We start from the raw sequence: 17,719 nt of genomic DNA on the forward strand, positions 1-17,719 counted from the left end.
CCTCATTCTCATGATTGCTGATTTTTATGGGGTAAGTTATACTGTCTATGTAATCTCCTTACACTTTTTATGTTGCAAGTCTTGTGATGATGACTACTTTCAGGTTCTCTCTCTCTCTCTCTCTCTCTCTCTCTCTCTCTCTCTCTGTATGTGTGTATGTTTGTGTGTGTGTATGTGTGTGTATGTGTGTGTGTGTGTGTGTGTGTGTGTCCTTCACTGCTGAGACGTTTTCTCACTGGGTTCAATGCTGTATTGACAAGTTGTGTGTGCTCTCTGTGTACTGCACACATATGAGTGAGGGTATGGATCATGTATTTGAACACTTGGTCCCAGTTGGTGCTATTTGTGGAGGTTCGGGAGGTGTGATGTTATTGGAAGTAGTATGTCACATGGGATGGCCTTACTGAGACCTTAAAGATTCTTGCCACTTCCAGTTTGCTCCCTCTGCTCTGTGCTTATGATAAAGGATGTGAACACTCAACATCCTGCCCCAGCTGCTGTATCCACAGCTTGCGGTAACATCCCCCCCACCCCCCATGACAACTGACAACTTTCAGCCCTGTAAGTGCAAATACATTCTTTTTGATCTAAGTTGCCTTAGTCATGGTGCTTTATCACAGCAACAAAAACTTCACCCATACACCCATGTATGTGCATACAGAGGGTATTGGTCAACATCAGTGTCGTCTTCTTCAGTCATTCACTTCCTTAGTTTTGGGGATAGTGTCTCTCACTGAACTTAGGGCCCACTTGTTATGGCTGGGCTGGTTGACCAGTAAGCCCCAGCAATCCCCATATCTCTGTATTCCAAGCTCTGGGGTAACAGATGTGAGTCCCTCTGCTTTTTCTTGGCTGCTAGGATCCAAACTCAGGCACCATGCTTGCATAGAAGGCACTTTGGCTACCTCCCCACCCTGTAGATTGACAAGGTTTTTTGTGTTTTATTTTCTTTTCAGCAGTTCAAAAATCCATGCACATGTCTTTGGCTACAGTATTTGTGCTTTCTGGGTCTTTAGGCCTCTATGGAAATACCACCATCCACTTGACCACTTCAAGTTTCTTTCTGTCTTTGGTTTTCAAATGTTTGACAATGACCTATCATAATTCTGGTTTTGGATCTTGCCTTAATTTTTGAAGCTTCTTGTATCTGTGCTCAACTGTAATTTCATTACTTTCGGGGGAAACTCCTCGATACTATCTTCTCTATTTTCTTGTTTTTTCTCCTCCTGGAATTTCAATAGTGAGTATGTTAGCCCATATGACATTGTCCCACAATTCCTTTTTAAAGATTTATTTATTTATTGCATGTATGTGAGTATACTGTATCTTCAAACACAGCAGAAGAGGGCATTGAATCCTATTACAAAGGGTTGTGAGCCGCCATGTGGTTGCTGGGAATTGAACTCAGGACCTCTGGAAGAGCAGTCAGTGCTCTTAACCGCTGAGCCATCTATCCAGCCCATCCCAACTCTTAATATGGGAGTCTTTCTTGTTTTTTTCATTTTTATATTTGAGTTTGGATTGATTAATTTTTATTAAAATATCCTCAAGTTCATGGATTCTTAACTTGGCAACCAATGTTACCATACCTTAATTTTATTTTCATATCTAATGAACCATTTGATTATTCAAATTTTAATATTTATTATTATTATTATTGTTATTATTATTACATGTACATGTGTGTTCTACATAGGCCTAGAGGAGAATGCAAGTTTTTATATGTGGCCTGGAGATTGAACTCAGGTCACAAGGCTTTTGCAGGAAACACCTCTACCTGCTGAGCCATCTTGCCCCTTGCCTCCCATTATAAAATAATTCTTATATCCCACTGAAGTTTCTCATCTGCTCATGTGCACTGTTCACCTTTCCTATGAGGTCTGTATCAGGATTAACCATATTCTAGTTATTTTAAGGTCCAGTTGATTGTCTGGTTATATTGACTATTTGTCTCTTTAGAGGTTCTTTTTCTTGACTTTTTTTTTTTTAATCTTATAATCTTTGTATATGTATGAGTCTATGTGTGAATACATGCATGTGCAAGCCAGAGGTCACTGTTGGCTATTTTCCTCAACTACTCTCCACCTTATTGTTTGAGATAAGGGCTCTCACTGAACATAGAACTTGCCAATTCAGCCAGGCCAGCTCATGGGAAAGCCCTAGTGACTCTTCCTATGGTCATATCCCCAGTACTACGATTGAATGTGTGTGTCACTGCACATGGCTTTAATATGGGTCCTGGGGATTCAAACTCAGGTCATCATGTTTGAGTGGCAAGCTCTTACTCACTGAGTCATCCATCTGCCATCGTTATCATTTCTGACTGAGTGTAGAGCAGTAGACACTGAGGTAATTGGGATTTATGCCTAGAAATGGGCATGGGCCACTTCTAAGCTGTCAATGTGAAGAGTTGACTCCTTCTGTTCAGGAGTTCCCTGGGCTTGGGCTTTGCAGTTGCTATGGTTACCTTCAGAGTAACTCTAGATTCAAATTCTTCTGGAATATTGTGCACTTAGTTTAGAAATCCGCTTGTTGGACCTTTCTTTTCTCTGCCAATATTTCTGTCTTAGCCTTAGGCCTTCCTTGTATAACTTGTACATTTGCTTGAGACTTAGTTTCTTAATCCTTGCCTTCCTGTTGGGGACGTGTTTCTCTTTACAGAGGTGGCAGCTGGAGCGTAACAGCTGAAATGATCCGCCTTCATGTCAAATAAAATAGCCAGAGTCCAGATATTCATTCATTCATTCGTTCATTCACTCACCAAACTAATGCTGATCCATTGCTATAACATGCTAGCCATGATGCTTGGCCCTGGAGGACACTGTTAGATATCTACAACACAATTGGGTATGGTGGAGCATGCCTCTAATCCCAGCATTCAGGAGACAACGGCAGGAGGAACTCAGTGAGTTCCAGACCAACTCTGGACTACATAGAGATATCCAGACTAGCCAGGGCTACATTGTCTCAAACAAACAAACAAATTAACAAACACGTCTCAAATCATGCTTGCTGAACCAAGTTTACAGTAAACTTTTGGAAACTTGTTAAAAATCACAGACTAGTGCTAGTATGGTCTCAGACTTACAAATTCAGTCCTTTCTCATTAAACTAAGAGGGCAAAGTTACATCAAAGATCAGGGTCCATCTGACGGACCTTTTTCAGTTTTATACATTCACTTTTTCCTCAGCTTACTCAAGGCCCTCATGCTTGGTTGAGTTGAAAACAGACATTGTCACTCATAACCCAGGCCAGGTTGAGGCTCAACTTCCTACTCACTGGCTCAGGTCTTCCTCCTTATTCCAACCACGGCTGAAGTGAGCAGGTGGCAGCTGCCTTGCACACCTATCATACACATTTATTTACAAGAAAGGTATGTCAGCCTCAGAGTTGTTCTGCTCACCCCTTCCAGGTGACCGTGGCAAAAGTTACTGACAGTGTTATCAGTTGATATAGCTAAAGAAGGAAAGAAGGTGTAAAAGAAGGTGTGTGTGTGTATGTGTGTGTGTGTGCACGCACATGCTCTCAAATGCATGTGTCTATATGTGTGTGTTATATTGCAAAGGAATAACAAAAAATCCAAAGACCAAGGACCAAGACAGAGATGCTAAATGAGAGGCAGCGGCCCTGGAGCTGACGTATGAGAAAGCTGAGGTGCCCCACATGGGTATCTTCCCACCATGAGACTGTGGGACAGTCAGGAGTCAAGCAGAGCTGACCTTGAACGTTGGCTCCGGCCTCTGGCTGCATGCCCTAACTCTGATCTTCAGTTCTCACTTCTCTGGGAGGACTAATACGGATACCTTCTTCCCAGGGTGAGGCAAGGATGGAAGCAGAAAGCATGTGTGAAGTGTTTAGCGCCTGCTCCCTCATTAGCAGGTGCCTGCGATGGTCACTTCCTTGTTATTGTAACAACATCAGGGCTGGTGGGGACTCAGGGACCTGAGAGTGGGAATAATGTCAAGGTTCAAGTTCTGGGTGGAAGGAGCCACAGGGGAAGGGCTGAGACCTGCAGTTGTGAGATCCATCCATACAGAAGTGTGGCCTGGGCCCCACTCCCAGTCTAGGGAGTGAGGTAAGGAAGAAGGAGCCATGGAAAGGAGAGGAGCCCCATGACCTTAGAAAGATCAGGAAGATCCTTAGCAGATACCACATGCAGGAAGAGGCATAGCCGGGGTTGGAGAAGCATTTCGTAGCCATGTGGCCAGGGTTGGTAGGTAGCTCCTTGCCTCCTCATGGACATCATCAAAGTAGCCACAGTGCTCCTAAAAACCTCCAGACCCAGGGCTGGAGGGCTGGATCAGCGGGCAAGGCGCTTGCTCTGTAATCCCAGTGCCCTTAAAGGAAATGAAGGCAACAACAGCAGTGAGTGTGCCCACACAGTATATGCAGACACACATATTCACACACATACACACATACATACACATACACACATACAGACATACATACACACAGACACACAGACACACATACACAGACATACACAGAGACACACAGAGAAACACACAGACACATACACACAGATACACACACAAAGACACACACATAGACACACATACAGGCACACACACAGACACATACACACAGAGACACACAGAGATAGACAGACACACAGACACACAAAGAGAGATACACAGAGACACAGACACACTACAGGCAGAGAGAGACATACAGAGACACACACACAGAGACAGATACACCGGCACACAAAGAAGCGGGAGGGGGAAAAGGAGGAAAGAGAGAGTGAGACGGAGACAGGGAGAGGGAGAGAGGGAGGGGGAGAGAAAGAGAGAGAGAAAGAGAGAGACAGAAAGGGGGGGGGTTAAAAGTCTCTAAACCCCAAATAGAACGTTTTTCTGGACTGAATCCCTCCACACTTTTTTTCCTGCTTAATAAAAGCAAACAATTGCCTGAAGCAAGAGGTCCCTTCCACGGTGCTGCTGCATTCTTTCTGATTCCAGACAAAGGCCAGCTCCCAGCTCCGGCTGCATGCCAGAGACAGCAGTGCATGGTTGGAGGATGGCAGGCTGCCCTCCCTGCCACTGGGCAGCCACCCAGCGCTTCTTTAAAGCCAGGCCCTCTGTGGAGAGCAGCCATGGATTCTGAGAAGTTGTCCCACTTAGAATTCAGCCCCAGTCTGTAGATGACAAGCTGTGTGGGCCTGCCTTTATGACACCCTGAATGCTTGGGGCTCATCCGTCCTTCAGGGCTAAGGAGGCACCTCTGTGGACCAGGCCCCTGGCGAGGCAGGGTGCCTAGCTCTACTTTCCTTCAGGAAGACACACTTCCTTCCTCTGCCACACACCTCCACTGCTCAGGAATGCCTGCTGGCTCTGCCTCTAGAACATTCTAATCTGACTTTAGTGCACCAATCCTGCTCCTGCTTGTGCCTGGGCCTCTCTCTGTAATAAGCCTGGCTTATTACAATGTCCAAACAGTGCTCCCTGTTCCAGCCTTACAGCATCTCCTGTCATTAACTTTCATCCCAGAAGCCAGAGTCATTTTTGTTTTCTGTCACATGGTAGGACTGAGTGTTGAGACAGTACAGGGATCTCAGGATGGGGAGAGACCAATGACTTAGAAATACTGCAGTCAAGTGATCAGTAAGGGAGGGAGTTGTCCATTATCTAGGGCAAGAGCATATTAGGTAAGGGGACTCGCATGTGCACAGTGGGCAAGGTGCTAGAAAAACATGAAGGGGGCAGTGCTGCTGAAATGGAGTGAGCCAGGGTTGTGTGCGAGCAACTGCAAATAGAGATCATGGAGAGAGGGAGGTGGAGGCTGTGCAGGGCCTTGTGAAGGATGTCTGGGGTCTATCCGTCTGAGGATCAAGAGACATTTATTTATTCATTACATCGAAAAAACATTTCTCGAATGCCAACTCTGCCTGGTGCTTTGGTAGGTGCTGAAGATAAGGTGACAAGCAAAAGAGACGGAGCCTTGACCTCTGCCCCCAGAGAGTAGAGAGGAGTGAAAGATGGCATTAACCACGTGACTATATAAGTCAGGACAGAACAAGCTGACCAGCACAATGACAGAGCCTCCCAAAAGCAGTAACTGTAGATTTTCACCTTTTCTTGGGGACTTTGGATGGTTTTCTTACAGATGTAACAGCCAGCCTGAGAGGAGAGGCATGAGGAGGAGCTGAGCCCATGAATTAAAGAGATATTCTTGGTGCAAAGCACTTGAAGGACAAAGGTCGTGGGTGGAAGGGACTAACTGGGCAGAGGCCAGGGGCACCCAAGACAGAACAAAGTGGGGCCAGAGAGAGAGAGACTGTATATGCCTTGAGGACTGGGGTGAGGATTTGAGGTTTCATTCTCAGTACAGAGGAAGGCAATGAGGACTTCTAACCTGAGGGAGACACAGACAGCACCACGAATGTCTGAGGGAAATGGTCCCTTCATCCTGCACTGAGATGGAGGTAGACAGTGAGCAGCAAGGTGTTTGGGGATTTAATGTTGGAGCCCAGGTGAGAGATGGTGGCGGAAGAAAATGGAACATATTGGATACACTTGGGAAGTCATTTGGAGGTAAAAAAAATCTGCAGCCCTTGCCAAAAGGGGACGAGAATCTATGATGGCACATCTAACTGCACACTAACAGAGGAACACTGAGCCACGGACAGCCCCCTTGTCGATGAACCATAGGGGTCACTTGCAAAGTTTCCTGGACTAAATAGAAAACTGTGGCCACACTGGATCGGGCTTGAAGTCCTTGCAGGAAGCACATCGGAGAGATGAACAGAATAAACAACACTACAAGGGAGAAGTCAACCACAGCAGTGTGGAATGTCCCTGAGAACCCATCACAGGATGCCAAGAGAGAGGCTCACAACCGAATGGAGAAAGCTGGGGAGATTGGATGTTACGTCTTACATGTGACATGCTTATCATTAATTCAAATAAACTAAAAGATGCCTTTACAAGAAGTGGGAAATTGGAATGCCAGCTGAATTTTACATGCCACAAGGGCGTGCACCAGGCTCCGGCCCCTGGAAGTCTGAAGAAGAATTCAAACAAGGGCTCTAATCCTCTGGAACTGGAGCTATAATGGTCGGGCAGAGAGCATCAAGCTCTGGCTGAGGAGAAGCTAAAGGAAGTGCCCAGTGATGCTGAGGGAAGCCAGGATTTTCCCAGAGAAGGATAGAGTCCCAGTGGATCAGCTGCCGCCATGCTGGGTGAGCCTGAAAGCAAGATGACCTCATAGGCTCTGCTGCTTAGATGGAGCTTGCTGCCTAGGGAACGGGGACACATGAGAATAAAGAAGGCAGTGAAGCAAGCGGCTGGGTAGCTGAAGAAGTGGCCACAGAGCAGAACGATGCTGTGGTGGTCAAGGCATACGAGTGATGGCAACAAGAGCTAGTTAATTATGTGTGTGTGTGTGTGTGTGTGTGTGTGTGTGTGTGTGTGCACGTGCGCACGCGCACACTGTGTATGTACAAGCATGAATATGTGAGCAGCACATATGTGTCTGTTACGGCACATACATGGAGTCCAGTGGACAGCCTCTGCTGGTCCCCTGTTGTTCAGTGCTGTGGACGCTGGACTGGTGTTTCCCCCAGGCTTCCAGGGGTCCTCCTGTCTCCACCTCCCATCTTGCTGTTAGAAGCACTGGAGTTACAGATGTGCACTTCCATATGCAGCTTTATGTAGGGCTCTGGAGGTCACACTCAGGTCCTCATGTTTATTCCACTTACCCTTTGCCCACAGAGCCGTCTCCCTCACTCCTCCGCTTTTGAAGGTTTCCCCCGCACACCCCATTTTCATTAGGTATTTATTGATTGCCCTGGGAAATAGAGTCGTAAAAAATAAGCCCCTGCCCTCCTGGAATTCTACATCTAGTGAGTGGGGGCAGGGGAGGGTAGGACATAAGTAAGCAAATGTATTACACTGCTAACGTCGTGCAGTATTGAATTACATTTTAAAATCATCAGGTTGTGGGATGGAGAGATGGCTCAGCAGTTAAGGAGCCCTGGGTGCTCTTCCACAGGACCTGGGTTCAATTCCTAGCACCCACGTGTTGGCTCACAACCCACAGTAACTCCAGTGCCACCTTCTGAGCCTCTGTAGGCATTGCATGTGTGTGGTACAGAGACACACACGCATGTAAAACATCCACACACATAAACTATCAAAACTGAAGGAGGGAAGTGGGATCAGCAAAGGGCAGTCCTGGAGAGCGTGTTAAGTGTTAAGGTGTGATAGTCAGGAAAGGATGCTCTGGGGAGGTGACTTTGAACCACAGGACAAAGAAAACGATAGCTGCCACACAAGGATCTGGGGAAGGAGAGAACGGTAAGGGTGGAGGCTGTGAAAGGTAACTACCCAGAGAGAAACAGTGAAGGCTGTGTGTGGCGTGCACCTTTAATCCAGCGTTCAGGGGGCAGACGCAGGTGAGTCTCTTTGAGTTCAAGGCCAGCTTGGTCTACATTGCAAGTTCCAGGCTAGCCAGGATTACATGGTGGAATCCTCCCTGTCTCAAACAACAACAACAAAAATAAAACATCTCTACCTCAAGAAACCAAAGTATAATCAACCATAGGGCAATAAGCCCAGGAGGCGGACTAGGGACAGGAAGAGGAGTTAGAAACCCACCTGCCTTTTTAAATAACAAAAGAAGTTTCCTTTTCGAAAAGTGAGTCATTCTTGACTGCCTTAGCACTAGAGGAATGGCCCAACCCAGAGGAAGTGCTGAATTCACAAGAGAAGGGGCAGTCGTGCAGTGTCCCTGAAAAGTAGGAAAGGCTGAAGGGTTAAGCCTTGGGACAAGAGGAAGGTGTCTCCTTGATTCTGCTAGGGAAGCTACATGGCTTGTGCAGAGAAAGTGGAATGGCAACCATGCTGTCATTTGTGCCATCCCCTCTGTATGGGAAGGAGGGCAGGGACTGGAGGGGTGAGGGTCGTAGAGAGGGCTAGGACTAACTGGTCACTAAAGACACAAGTGGGTGAAAGCAGAGGAATGTCAGGGACAGCTGTGGAGGTCAGTGACCATGGTCTGACAGGTGAAGGACAGGTGAGCTAGGGCAGAGTAAGTGGCTGGTCCTGGGTCAGGGTGGTGTGGACAGTCACCACGGGGAGAGGTCTGAGTCTGGCAATACCCAGAAAGAAAGTGGATCTGAGGCCACAAGCACATGGTTTTCATGTGGAGTCTGAAAATGGTGTCTAAGGTTTCCCATCGCACACTGGATCTTAGTGCCCCTTGGCTGCTTCTTGGGTCTAAGACCTTCTCTCGATTTTCCAGCCTCAAAATATACTCTGGTTTCAAGGTCCATCCATAATGGGGCTTTTTTTTTTTTTTTTTTTTTTTTTTTTTTTTTCCCAACTTAAAACAAGCTGTTGCTAGGCCAACAAGTAGACTCAGCCAGTAAAGGCTCTCAAAGGCAATTCTGACAGCATGAGTTCCATCCCTGGGGGTCCACATGGTAGAAAGAGAGAGCCAACTCCTTCAAGTTTTCCTCTGGCTTCTACATGTGTGCTATGACATGCTTTTGCACGCACATGTGCACACAGACACACATGTGAATGTGAACACACACACTTAAATAAATGAATGAATAAATAAATAAATAAATGCAAAATAATATATTTTTTTCCATGAGCTGTTACTTCTCAGCTCCCACAGAAGGCAGCAGTTTGCTAGGCTGAGTGGGCAAGCATCCCCAAATGCTGCACACGCTCTTCCAGGCTGGGAATCGTCATGAGACTGGAGGAAGGCATGAGGGATGGCGTCAATCCAAAACAGTTTTCTTAGGCCAGGGGCAGCTATCCTCACCCCTCATAGAAGGTTTGCCCAAAATGGGATTCTGCATGCCACCATGTTGTAGTGGCTTTTACCAACCACTGTGCATCATGGATTGGCACTGGCACCCATAAGTCCCCCTCCCAAATCGATCTTCAAAGGCACAGGCTGCACACTTGTGCCTCTTGGGAGGCTCTGACCACCGCATTTATTGGTGGCAGCCAATGGAGGATTATGTGAAATAAATTCCTCTGGAAACTCAGGACGTTCTGACAATCAATCTCTCTCTCTCTCTCTCTCTCTCTCTCTCTCTCTCTCTCTCTCTCTCTCTCCCCCTCCCTCCCCCTCTCTGCCCCCCCCCCCCCCCCATGTAGCTTAACTCAGGTGATCCGAAAGTTTGCCAAGCAGCTGGACGAGTGGCTGAAAGTAGCTCTCCATGACCTCCCGGAAAACCTGAGAAACATCAAATTTGAATGTAAGCATTGGGCTTGAAAGGAGAAGGAAAGAGAGGGCAACGTTTCAAAACCCGGAAGTCACTGATAAAATAACGCTCCGCCCACAAAGCGCCTGGAATCAGGCTGTTTCCCATGTGTGAACTCATTTAGTCCTAAATGTTTGTCACCAGCAGCACAGAGAAGGGACTGGCACTTAGGTGCTAAGTAGCAGAAACAGAATTTTCTCCCAGGCTTAAGTCTGATAACAAAGTCAACCAGGCAGCCACACAGCCTGTGATTTGGACCCACAAACCAAACTCAAGCCAATGCTCCAAGGTTTCCTTGAAGCCCACAAAAGGCTGTAGCTAGCCTAAGAGGCTCACATATCCTCTGCCTAATTAGAATGCCAAATTAATATTTCTTATAAAAGGGCTGGAGCCATGAATCATTTCTTGGCCAAGTAGTGTCCTGTAGTCCCCAGCATTTAGCTGAGCCTGAGGAGGCTGGTTCTGTTTCCCTGTCTTGATGGGTCTGTACATAGTGAAGACTCCATGTGTATAACACATTGTTGCTACTGAGTGAAGATGAGGTAATTTTTTTAAGCAAAACAAGGTTTTAAAATATGTTTCTTAAAGGCCAGTTTGAATACAGCTCGCGAGTCTTTGCCTAAAACAACTGCCTTGGGGAAGACAGAGGATCAAATTACCCTTTCTCTGCAGGCAAAGAAACCCTTTCAGACTTGCTTTGAGGCCGCCCGCAGCGCCCATCACCTATTGATAAAGCCCGCTTTATTTCATGGCTCTCAGTTCTTTTCTTTTCTCCAGCACTAAATTCCACATCACAAAGTTAAGGAAAAAGTAATTAAGGAGCAGGATTAACAATTGATCGGCCTGGAAAATTAGAAGTTCATCTCCCCCCCTTACACACACAGACCCCCCCCCCCCACTCCCCTATTCCTCCAACCCCACACACTATTTTATAAACCAAGCTAGCTCTGGGTACAAATTAGAATAATTCTAAAGAAATTTCTGGCTATTTCATGACCAGTTCAGAAATTAATGAGAATGCCCCGTGCTCATTTTAATTACACCAACAAAACAAAACAAAACAAAACGAAAAGAAAGAGAAACTGGCTAAACATCTGTGGTAAGGAGGAGGTGGGTTGGGCCCTCCACCTGTGCACACTGGGAGGAAGTGGTCTTTCCCAGGGAGCCTGAGGGGGTTGGTGAAAGTGCAAGAGAGTGGAAGCAAACACCTCCCACCCCCAGTGGAAGAGTAAAGACCACGAACAGGCACACGTCTTAAAAAAAAAAAAAAAAGATACAAGTTCCCTTTACTTCACATAATCAGACAATTAGAGCAGATAGGCAAACATAGCCTTTCCTAAATCAAAACAGGTTCGGGAGGCCATTGGGCAAAATGACATATGGTAAATGTCAAGCTCCTTTGCAGGGGTAGCACCCCGGCCACACAGCACTGAGGTCGGTCACGGTTCCGACGGGACACACTTAAGTTTTAAAGGGGCTTCTTCAAAGCTTTCGTTTGAGTCCTGTGATTATCTGGGAAGCGGTGGTTGAACTTGCAATTAGCAAAATGAAAGACAAGTGAATAATTGCTTTTACTCACGGTTGATTGGCGCCACCATTTCTCACACCTGTGAGTGTGGCTTGTGCATGACTCTGAAATCTGTACCACAAATAGCATCATTAGGAAACGGCTGATGGGGCCAAAACAGGACAAGTGGCAGGAGCAGGAGTGAGGCAGTAAGTCCCTAAAAACAGAAAGACTGACAAGAGTTAGAAAATGGGAAGTACTCTTTGAAATCTGCTCCTGGGGAAATCTGAGGTTGAAATACCCAGCATGCTCCTGGGGAAATCTGAGGTTGGAATACCCAGCATGCCAAAGTTGCTAGCTTCCTGTTTTTTTGTTGCAGTATCAAGGAGGTTTTCCCAAATCCTGAGAAGGCAAACATCGCTGAACCATCTGTGCCAGGTAGGACAGGACCTACATCCATAAGGATAACTTCCTGTGGCGTTAATCCAGTTGCATATCAGGGCTCTCTCTGCATTGTGTTCAGTTTCTATACATAAGAAAGTAAAAACCTCAGCCTGAGGCTAAAGTTGTAACTATTTACACAATCATTTCTAACACCAATTGACCCTGAACCTTTCAGACATGATCTGGGTCCCCAAGTTTGTGTTTTCTTGAAATAAATTACTGGGTTTGTCAACTACTGTTGACACTTAGAGATACAACACCCTTGGCCTCTCCTCTGTAGATGCCAATGATCCCACTTAGGCACCTGAACACCCTAATTACAAGTAAGAACCCTTCGAGAAGCCACAGTTTGCCCAGAGCATCATGCAACCTGGGCGGTAGTCAGCATTCAGCATGATGGCCTTCCTTCTCGTTCCCAATTCTCTGTCGGAGTTGATCTGCCTCACTTATTCATTTCAACTGCCTTTACATGTTCAGATTGGCAACCACTCCTATAAAGTGCCCTCTGGCTCTCAGGGAAATCCTGGTTATATACCATGTTCAGTGGGAGGGAGGGGTTCTAATTGAGAGTGGTTCCAGGAAGACGCCCCTTTTGAATCCTCACTCTTCCACCTGTTACAGAAGGCACACGGGATAGCGTGGGAACAGAGGGAACCCCTTCTAGATTGGGGCAGCTGTGACAAAGACAAGTCCTGGGCATTGATCTGGGGACTGGGCAGTCTGACAGAAGGATGGAGCTCAGGGAAGAACATGACTATTAGGAAACCAAGAGGCACTTCTTGTCCTGTATTTCAGAGACTATGTGCCAGCCTGGCTCTCTTGCACTCTTTTTGCTTGGAGGCTTACACCTACCTGGCAACATACATGTGATTTTGATGTTTCTCTCTGGGGCTCAGATACTCTAGGATGGATTTTACTTTAATCCACATATAGACATTGACTCCCATACCTACTCTCACGTATGACAAGTATGTTTGTGTGTTCACGTATATACTTCTATACACACACACACACATATGCATACACACACATGCATACACACAACCACACTCCACCTTGCACATGCAGAGTATGTAATTCAGTCAGCAGATATCACATTTCCAGCCTTACTGGATAGCTCCCAGCCACATTTCTGGACCAGCTGGAACTCTGGACTGGTATTAATTCTAGGAACGAAACACTGTGGTACACTTGAGCTAAACCAATGATCTTTCCTAAACATATACACAGAGTAAGTCAAATTAAAGAAGATCCAGCCAAAGGCTCTTCTATACAGTCAGGCTTTCTCAGATACACCAGTCAGGCAGGCAACTTGGCTTTCATATCTCAGTTACTCAGTTTGCAAAATCTTTTGAGTGCTTGCTGGAAGTCAGATACTATGCTTAGTGGTACCTACCTTCATCAGGAAAACAAGAGAGTCAATCAATCAACCAGTCAATCAAATACGTATGCATGTTATAGAGAAAAAGTATAGAATAGCAAGTATTTAACAGAGATAAAATGGGTGTCACTCTGAGGCTGGAGCATCAGGACAGCCAGGATGCTGGGCATCAGGACAGCCAGGATGCTGGGGCATCAGGACAGCCAGGATGCTGGGGCATCAGGACAGCCAGGATGCTGGGGCATCAGGACAGCCAGGATGCTGGGGCAAGGTGGCGATTCATTCCAGTCTATGGGAATACAATGCGCCAAGGCGTGGTGTCTGCCTGGTCAGTGCAGAGCAAGCCAACCCCGGCAACTATAACCACTTACATAGAGCCTGGCTTCCAGTCTATGCATTACACTTTAGAACCATCATGAGAAATACCAGGAGGAATATCAGAGGCAGGTCCTACTGTATATCTGTTTTACAGACCATCAGACCAGGGTGTAAGCACAGGCCACAAACAGCAAAGCTGAGGTGTGACCCAGGTGTGCTTGAATTCAGCACACCTACCCAACATTAGAGGCTGATGTGTTCCAATAGCCAGACAGTCTAAGTATCTCAGACATCCTGTGTGGCTTTGGCCTTCAGAGGGTCTTGCAGTTATTTCAGTGGGATTTTACTTGTACTTGAACAGAAGATGGCTGGGGTAGAGTTATCTTCACCTGGATATAGTGATGGTTACCTGGAAGTTCACAAGCCTTAGCAACCAAGGATGATGCCCGAAATGTTTTCAGTTTTTACAAAAAAATTTATTTAAAGACATTTTAAAAATGTATGAGTAAAAGAAATAATCACAGACACAGTTACATTGTTAGCACTGTTCCAGCTTGTAGATTTCAGTTCACTAACAGTGGCTTGCTGGGAAAGTTACAGTTGTAAAAGGCACACACACACACACACATGCACACACGCATGCATGCACGCATGTGCGCACACACACACACACACACACACGCACACACGCACACACATGCACATGCATGCATGCATGCACACACACACATGCACACACGCACACACGCACACACGAGCATGCACACACACCCCTTATGTCTCCTATCATCTCTACAGTATTCACATTTGTTTCACTATCCTAATTACATATATAAAAAAAAATCATCTGGGCAGTGGTGGCACACCCCTTTAATCCCAGTACTTGGGAGGCAGAGGCAGGAGGATTTCTGAGTTTGAGGCCAGCCTGGTCTACAGAGTGAGTTCCAGGACAGCCAGGACTACACAGAGAAACCCTGTCTCAGGAAAAAAAAAAAAAAAAAAGGAAAAAAATCAAATCAAAGAATAAGAATCCGAAATGCATGATAATAACATTTGTGTGAAGAAATATACATTGTGAAGTTTCTGGGTATCAGTTAGGCTCAGGATAGCCAGAGTGGTACCTCAGTGTAGCAGTCCCTCAGTGTGGTCCTGTCAACTTTGTGCCACTGCAGGCACACGGGTTATTAAACACAGAACTCCTTGCTACCTGCTCACACGAGGAAGCTGACAGATCTCTGTGCCTCCATCCCCCACTGTTGGGGTCGTGACCAAAAGGGGTTGGGAACAAAAGCAGGGTGTGGCCTGGCCCAGGTCACCTCGGTGGACAAAAAGCAGGGAGAGGAGCGAGCCTCAGGAAGAAAGAGTACCTCTCTGAATCTTCTGAGCTATGGTATTGTTTCTTGAAATTGAGTTTCACTGGATTCCAGAATAGTTTACAAAATGCTATAAGCATACCCACTCAGAAGGTACGTGGGGGACACAGAGGAGGGCTTTTAACCCGACAGCCTATGTGCTGACAAGTTGGTTGGATTGGATTTCAGGCATCTCGAACAGTGATCCATAGTGCAGACATCACGTTCCAGATGCTGGAGGACTGGAGGAATGTGGACCTGAGTAGCATCACCAAGCAGACTCTGTACACCATGGAAGACTCGCGGGATGAGCACCGCAGACTCATCATCCAGTGTAAGGTGTCCCGCCAGGGGCTGCGCTCCTTCTGTTTCTGTTTTTAAAAAGGGCAAGAAGAATGTATCTTGGTAAATACTCAAGTGGTGTTCCCACCCTGTCCCCTTCCCTGGATCACATTCTTCTTATTGTTTTTGTTGAATGGGTCAGCCAAGACAGGAGGGCTAAGTGACCTAAGAGGACATGTGTCAACAAGGCAGATGCAGTTGGGCAGCACACAATGTCATGCAGAGGACCCTTGCATGTGACCCTGAATGCCACACATACCTTCAAGGCAGTGACAGAGACAATGGGAACAGAAAGCTATGGCCTGTCTCAGGATGTGTTGGTGTAGAGCAAGCTGGAGGTGCTGCCTACTTTTCAGTGGAAGGTCACATGATCACGAGTCAACCCACCCCTGCTCCCCTGCACACACACACACACACACACACACACGCACACATGCACGCATGCACACACACATTCACACACGCACATGCATGCCCGCCAGCAGGTGACCCTTTCAGGCATATTAAAGTGTGAGAAGACATGAACAGGTGATGAGTTTCTTCTATGAACAGGTGTTCTTGGCCATATGGACAAAGACTTCCTACACGGAAGTAAGGTTCCAGTCCAGCCCTGATGTGGGCGAGATGTTTGCTCCCAAAAGTGAATCAATACAAGGAGACAGAAAACACCACCAGCCATCACCTTTAGACACACCTCTTCCTCCTTGAGCCTTGGCGCAGCCGACTGCTCAGGGAATGTCTCACTTTGGCCAGCCATCCTGGTCCCCCGAGGGGTGCATGCTGTCAGGAAGTGTGGTCAGTACACCTTTGCAGGGCCCTCAGGGAGGCTGGGGCTGACTGTATGCTGTTAGGAAAGGGGGTAGATGGTTCTACACCCACACCTTCTGTGTAGGGTAAGTGACATCATCACTCCAACACTCACCAGGAGGAAGGTTAGATTCAGAAAAGTCCAGGTCGCCTGAGTTACAGGGTCTGCTCCTCCATCTTATTGTCTTGAGGGTCCCTGTCTTCTGCCAGTCGATCTAAGCCTGGGCTGTTTATGAACCAACGTTTTATAAGAGTCCCTCTTAGTGAATGGTTCCTTTTAAGGCCCTTAAAGGGGAAATAGCAGCCCCAAACTATCTGAACCTGTGAGCTTCCACGAGGCATAGTTCCTGGGTTTAGACCCCGGCCTTACCTCAGGCTCTTGTTCCTTCTTCCTGCGTGGTTGCCCCAGCCCACTTGTCTGCTGTTGACTCTTAGAGAGACACCCACTTAAGTAATAATGCAGTTTATAAGTTGCCTTCCCTCTGCCAAATGCTGTGTCAAACCCACCTTGTGTGGTATCATTAATTCTGCTTTTCAGCCACCTGAGGGACAGTCTTGTGTTGCTCTCTGCTTCCATTTGGGAAAATTCAGCTTCAGAGAGTTGATGGGCCTTCTCTAGGGTCCCATAGTCCTCCCCCATCAATCACAAATTAAGCAAACGCCCTACTGCCAGATCTCATGGAGCCATTTCCTCGATTGAGGTTCCCTCCTTTCAGATGACTCTAGTGTGTGTGTCAGACTGACAGAAGACTAACCAGAAGTCTCCTGTCTCTGCCTCTATTTACTGTAGCAGTGCTAACACTACAGCCACGTGCTGCCCAACCTGGTTTTGTTTGTTTGTTTGTTTGTTTGTTTTTATGGGAGTTCTAGGGATCCAGACCCATATCCTCAACCTTTACCCACTGAGCGTCTCCCCAGCCTTCAGGCTTGATTCTTGCTCTGCGCCCCACCCCGCCTCTGCTAAATCAGGAGAAAGCCTGTTCCCAAGCATCCATCCGACAGCCAATAGGAGACCACTGGTCACTACACCAGGGCCTCCCAGTGACCCAGGCATGGAGCTGGAATCTGCTAGTGTCTGAGGAGCAGAAGCCCACCAGTGACCTCATTTCCCAGGTTTAGCTATAATTCATAGTTTTGCACTGGCTTCCCTCTCCCCTTAGAACCTTTTGTGGGGAGTAAAATGTAAACTAGACTTTAGGGAACACCACTGTCAGCAGGAGTTGAAGGGACCAGACTCAGCCTGTGCCAGAGCACTGTGTCTCTGAGGAAGAATCTTCAGGTTCTCTTGTCAAGTTACCTTAGATGCAGGATAGAATCCTGTCATCTGAAACTGGAATTGCAT

General features: G+C 46.8%; 1 protein-coding gene across 5 annotated transcripts in view; it reads left to right on the top strand.

The window, feature by feature from the left end:
* The window catches only part of Rfx4 (regulatory factor X4), a 151,713-nt gene that overhangs the window by 91,956 nt on the left and 42,038 nt on the right, over positions 1–17,719 (top strand). For all 5 annotated transcript variants that reach the window (XM_076919781.1, XM_076919784.1, XM_076919782.1 and 2 more), the window contains 3 exons: positions 10,120–10,220; positions 12,113–12,171; positions 15,418–15,562. In XM_076919781.1, the coding sequence (XP_076775896.1) occupies positions 10,120–10,220; positions 12,113–12,171; positions 15,418–15,562 (305 nt within the window). The remainder of the gene's footprint in view (positions 1–10,119; positions 10,221–12,112; positions 12,172–15,417; positions 15,563–17,719) is intronic.

Source organism: Arvicanthis niloticus, chromosome 22 (genome assembly GCF_011762505.2).
Source record: "Arvicanthis niloticus isolate mArvNil1 chromosome 22, mArvNil1.pat.X, whole genome shotgun sequence".
In the NCBI taxonomy this organism is placed as follows: Eukaryota; Metazoa; Chordata; class Mammalia; order Rodentia; family Muridae; genus Arvicanthis; species Arvicanthis niloticus.